The sequence below is a fragment of the Macaca nemestrina genome, chromosome 4 (assembly GCF_043159975.1).
Source record: "Macaca nemestrina isolate mMacNem1 chromosome 4, mMacNem.hap1, whole genome shotgun sequence".
Lineage (NCBI taxonomy): Eukaryota > Metazoa > Chordata > Mammalia > Primates > Cercopithecidae > Macaca > Macaca nemestrina.
The window spans coordinates 101,860,103-101,865,615 of NC_092128.1; the positions used below are offsets into that span (position 1 = coordinate 101,860,103).

The 5,513-nt window shown below is 36.8% G+C and overlaps 1 protein-coding gene across 1 annotated transcript; it reads right to left on the minus strand.

Annotated features, from left to right (window-relative positions):
- Positions 1-405: 405 nt before the first annotated feature.
- Positions 406-3,843, minus strand: LOC105475823 (neuronal differentiation 6). The gene is made up of 2 exons (XM_011731357.2): positions 3,539-3,843; positions 406-2,229 (listed from the first exon to the last, which is right to left on the minus strand). Exon 2 carries the CDS (start codon positions 2,206-2,208, stop codon positions 1,195-1,197), a length of 1,014 nt encoding a protein of 337 aa, XP_011729659.1. The 5' UTR covers positions 2,209-2,229; positions 3,539-3,843; the 3' UTR covers positions 406-1,194.
- Positions 3,844-5,513: the final 1,670 nt, after the last annotated feature.

A 5,513-nucleotide genomic window follows, 5' to 3' on the forward strand; every position in this document is an offset into this window, starting at 1 on the left:
GGTGGCCTTCTATAAGGAAACTTTTAATCACACAGAATTTAGCCTCTGATCGGCCAGACATTTAAACGGCGCAGAGTAAAACCTTCCATTTTTAACATCCACTCTGGTGTTTGCTGGAAATTTGCCACTGATTTTAGGCTCGAGCTGAAGGTTACCAGGATTTATCATTGTTTCCCCAGGATGTTTAACCCTCATGGGCTTCTCTTCTTTCATTTAAGACACTTGAAAAAAACAATTCTTGTAAGCGCTTTGGCCATTTTGTTTAAGAAATTTGTTTTAGCTCCTACGGTTTTGTAATCCAGAAATATTTCTGAAATGAGGAGTGGGGAGTATTGGAGACAGAAAGCAGCTGTGTACCAGGAAATAATAAGTAGCATGCAAAAATATCACAGCTAATAGATGTCCTTTACGAGTGGAAATATCTATGTTTAATTGCCTTAAAAATGTGGGTTGGAAAAACACAATTATACATTGTGATAACAAACCTGTACAGTTAATTTCTGAATAATACAAAACAAGTGCTGAAATTTTTTCTTGATGATTGAGATAATTGTCCCCAAATTATGACATCGGCTACCCAAATATCATGTTGCCCCATCTGCAAATACTTAAAGAGGAATAGTTACCAATTGAATTCATTTAGATTCATCCTTAATAAAAAGAAAATTGCATAGCTTTTTATATTGTTGCAAATGCATCTCCCAATATCATTGTCAGCTTAGTGATATTCTCAATATTTTAAAATTTCAATTTTTAAAAGATACATAATATATAATTCCTAATAATTATAAACACATCATTTTATTCATCTGATTTTCATAACATGCATTTTATAATTACTGTACAACCAAAATAGACATTGAATTATGCTGTGTGCATGTCTTTATTCAACAGTATATTCTTAGACACCTTGTTCAAACAAATTAAGTAAGTTTAAAATAAAATTAAAAAGGAAAAAATCTTTCCAGTAGAAACAGAATCACAGTGCTTTACAGACAAAAGGAAAGGAAAAGAAGTTCTCATACGAAAAGAGATTTATTATTACATAGAAAATTCTCACAATAGTTGAAACACACTTCAGAAACTAGTAAACACCTTAGATAGAGTTGTGCCAATTACTCAGCCCACAAGCATCTGCTTTGTCTTAATTAGACGGGGAAGGTGAATGACCACTGTTTATTTTCATTTTCCTCATTAATTATGAAAAACTGCATTTAATTCATCTTGCATGGTGAGAGATTGGCTGCGCAGATGTAAGTCGTAAGGGAAGTGGCTGTCGGTGGGCAACCTGAACATGGCACCCTGCCCAAGGGGACCCCTGGGTGGCACTGCACAGTAATGCATGCCGTAATTGTAATTTTTGCCATAGTCCAAGGTTTCTTCTTGCTTCAGGGAAAATATCCCATTATAGTTAATTGGGGGAGGACTTAAGGGACCTTCAAACTGGGGACTGGCACACTCAGGGGAAGTACTTTCATAGAAGGATTCATACGCACTGCAATAATTGTAGGGTTTCATGGACTTGGAATTATCAAGAGTCCCATGCCCTGGGGGAGTGGTGAGCTCAGGGCTGTGGTAGGGTGGGTAGAAGGTAGAGTAGGGTGACCTTGTGTGGTGCGCAGCCTCCCCACCCTGACCCATCAGGAAACTCCTGGCGTTGAGCTGCAAGCAGCCTGCCACCAAGTTTGTAGTTGGCTGGGAAAGACCTTTGCATAAGTTTTGGACGAATGTGAGCAGATCTGGTCTCTTGCCGATTCTCAGAATTTCAGAAAGTGCCCAGATGTAGTTTTTGGCCAGTCGTAAAGTCTCTATTTTGGACAGTTTCTGGGTTTTAGAATAGCAGGGGACCACTTTTCTTAAGTTGTCCAGAGCGTCGTTGAGGCCATGCATCCTGTTCCTCTCGCGCGCGTTCGCTTCCTGTCTCCTGAACTTGACCCTTTCCAATCGCAGCTTGGTTGTCTTTTTTTTCCTGAGACCCCTCCTTCTAGGCAACCCATTTTCGTCTTCTTCTTCCCTGTCTTCCTCCTCTTCTTCTTTCTCGGTTTCTTCTCCAGGGGCCCTTTTGATGCTTTTTCCTCGAAGGACAATCTGTTTGGAAAAGCTTTCTGGTTTCTTAATTTGCTTCTGGTCCTCGCATTCTCTAGAAAACTTTCTGCACATCTGGGATTCTGGCATTACAACAGACTCATCAAACGGTAGTGTTAACATGGTTCTCTAATCTTAAATTACCTGAAAAAATGCCAGCACAATATTTAAAGAGTTTTCATTTTTAAAGTTTATACACTTAAAACATATTTAATTATTTAATCATAAGACTACAAAAACACGTGGAAAAGATTGATTCTGGGCTGATTTTTTAACATTAAATATAATTTTGAGTTTGTGAAGGTAAGTAATTATGAAGACGATGCATTCAATAGGATTAATTTATATGAGCAAATTATCAAAAGAAAATAAAAATGAAACATATAATTATTGTGATCACCACCATCTCCATTTCTCTTTGCCTTTAAACTGGATTTTAGTACCCCCCAAAAAAGATTGTGGAATTCAAACAAATGCAAAATATGAAATTTCAATGCAGAATTTCATTAATTCCAATTCCCCTGAGCACAAAATGAGAAGATAAACCAGTTTTTAAAATGGAAAGTACTATCTCTCCATTAGCTAACAAATTTGTGTTCTTTTTTAAAAACAGACAAACAAACAAACAAAACCTTAACTTTATTTGCTGTTTCACACAACTGTGAATTTAGATAAGTGGGTGTGGGAATATACAAATTTAAAGAAAAGATTATAATCAGAGTCAATTTTTAAACTGATTTTTTCTGATCAGTAAAGAATTATGTAAAACAGCACTATTTTCCCAGGCTTCAAAAAGAAAAGGGGATTAGGCTAATTTGGAATAAACTCTATAAATAAATTTAAAGCATAAAAATCACTGGCAATTTCTTTTAATTAAAAAAAATATTGAGACTGATTTTATTTACATTTAAATTTTTTCCGAATAGAATTGTCTGATTACTGCTGTTCAAATCATCCTGGACAAAAACCACTCTCGTAGTGTTTTTGTTCTACGAGCCATACAAGTCTCCCTCTAGCTAATATCTGACAGGAACGGTCCAAGGATTCTGACTGCAATTGTGCACGTGTGTTCAGAATCCCAAATGAAAGGGGAAAATAATTTGTGTTTCAAATGCATTTTGGTTTTTGTTTGGTGAAGCAGCAAGTATTTTCATCTAAAGTCTTCAAACAAATAGGCACATTAAAGCAGAGACTTTTCAGTTTAACAATCTCCAGCCCCCTCAACACACACATATACACACGAACACATACACAAACTCTTAGTAATGTCCACATACTTGCAGTGTTACATAATAGCAGTGAAAGTATGTGATAATTACATCATAAGAATGAAATATGATAAGAAGTTATAGATGGCAAAGAGCATATAAATACTATAAGACAGTGACACTGTATCTTTAAATACTTGCATGCAAAGCCAGCATCAATTGAAGTATATCTTTATTTATATTACCTTAGGTTTTAATTTCATTCAATAATCAGTTTTCATTTTGGGTCTTCCAAATCTTTTCAGGCTGAGTGTCGCATCGTCTCCTGGAGTCTCTAGATCTGTGTATATCTGCACTATCTCATTGATCTCTAAAAAGTGACATTGATGCCAACTGCCAGAGCTGGTACCCATGCCATCTGCTAGTGACGTCACAGGGCAGAGAGAGCCATGTGATCCTCTCTCTTGGGACCTTCATTCTGCACTGATCATCTGGCATCCCTGTAAGTGGGTACCAGCATTCATGCATCAACACAGAAGGTTAGACTGATAGGAAAAAATCTGCACCAGCATTTCACGTACAGTAGGTGCATTTCTCCTCGAGCTGCTTCGGTTTCACTGGCAATCTGTAGAAATAGCTGTGTTAGTGTTCAGTTTCGCCCTGCCAACGGTGCAAGTATTAGGTGGTCGTTAATATTCCATTCATTTACAAGGTGGGCTTTTGTGTGAGCAAGAGGTTTTTGTTGTTGTTGATGATGTTGTTTTGTAAAGATCACCATCCCATTTGTGCACCTGGGTACCCAGGGAAAGAAAGCCATGAAAAGGAGCTGGAAACTGGTCTTAAGATGTTTAACCAAACTAAGATTCGTGTAAGTGAACAGGGGTCAACAAAGGTTTCATTTTCTTGTTTTGTTTCACAGCATGTAACTTATGAGTGTGTGTCTGTGTGTTCTCTTATTAACATGTAAGACTTCTGTGCTTCTTAGGGATTTGGAATAAAAGAACAGCTTCTCCATCTGGGGTCTGTGAAAGACATCCTCAGATACTCCCCTTCCTACACTTGCTGGTATCTTTCACCAACTTTTGCAGAGACACTGCAAGTCCATTGTTAAGGATTTCAAACTACATACTTTGTCCTCTGCGGAAAGTCACTAACTTCACTCTTTTATTGTCCCTTATCTCTTCCCAGCGTTAACTTGCTTGTTCCTTCTCATTTCATTTCAGACACAATAAACATAAAATTTATCACTTAGGTTTTTGTCTTCCTCTCTCTGACATTCTGCTGAGTATTTTAATCAAAGATTAGCTTTCCTGTTTTTGTTTCTTTTTTTTTTTAACTTTCAGATTTTTTCTTTCTCTTAAAAATCTTGTCCTCGCATTTTTCTCTAGACTAACATCAATTTAAATATCTTCTTGTTCTTTTATCAGTGTCCAGTTGTTTTTCCCGATCAAATGTATTTCAGATTTATTTTTTTCCCCACTCCACAATTTTGATTTCTTTTTAACAAAAGCAGGGTGGAAACAGTTAAGCAAAGCTGGCAAAGCCTTATAGATAAAACGAACTGTGGGGCCAGAGACAAACTCCACCTTCCTCCCCTTTTCTCTTCTCCCGTGCCCCCACCCCTATAAAGGACATTTGATTTCAGGATTGCCTGCCAGTAAAGTAAAAAGTGAGCTTACAAATAAATAAATAAATAAAAGTTTTAAAATAAACAAATAAACACAACCTTTGTTGTTTGACAACTGAGTAATCTCTTTCTATAAAGTGAGAGAGTATGCTTTTGGTATTAAAGTAATCCCTGGCAGAGCTGTAACTGTTGAATCTGTGTTAGCATTCCCCTTATAAATCCCAGTTTTGAAGGGTTTAGAATTCTGCTGCTTTAATGCACTTTGGATCCAAATTGGCACCAAGGGCCTCACACTAAATTCAATTTTGCTCCTGTCATACCCAACTAATTTCCACCTTCTTCAAAAAGTTGCTCGACTTTTCCTGGACAGTTCTAGAAAAGATGGGGAAGTCGGCAAAAAGTAGAAAATATGTAAAAGCAGATCATTTTTCTCTCTTAATGGCCCAGTAAAAAATGCAAATTAAAATAAGAGTCAGACTATAAACTCCTAAGTTAAAATAGGTAGGCTGGCCTAGCTCTTGTTTTTCAAAAAACCAGATATACCATAGTCACTCTAAAATTTGTTGTTTAAGAATATATCACTTGGTAATGGG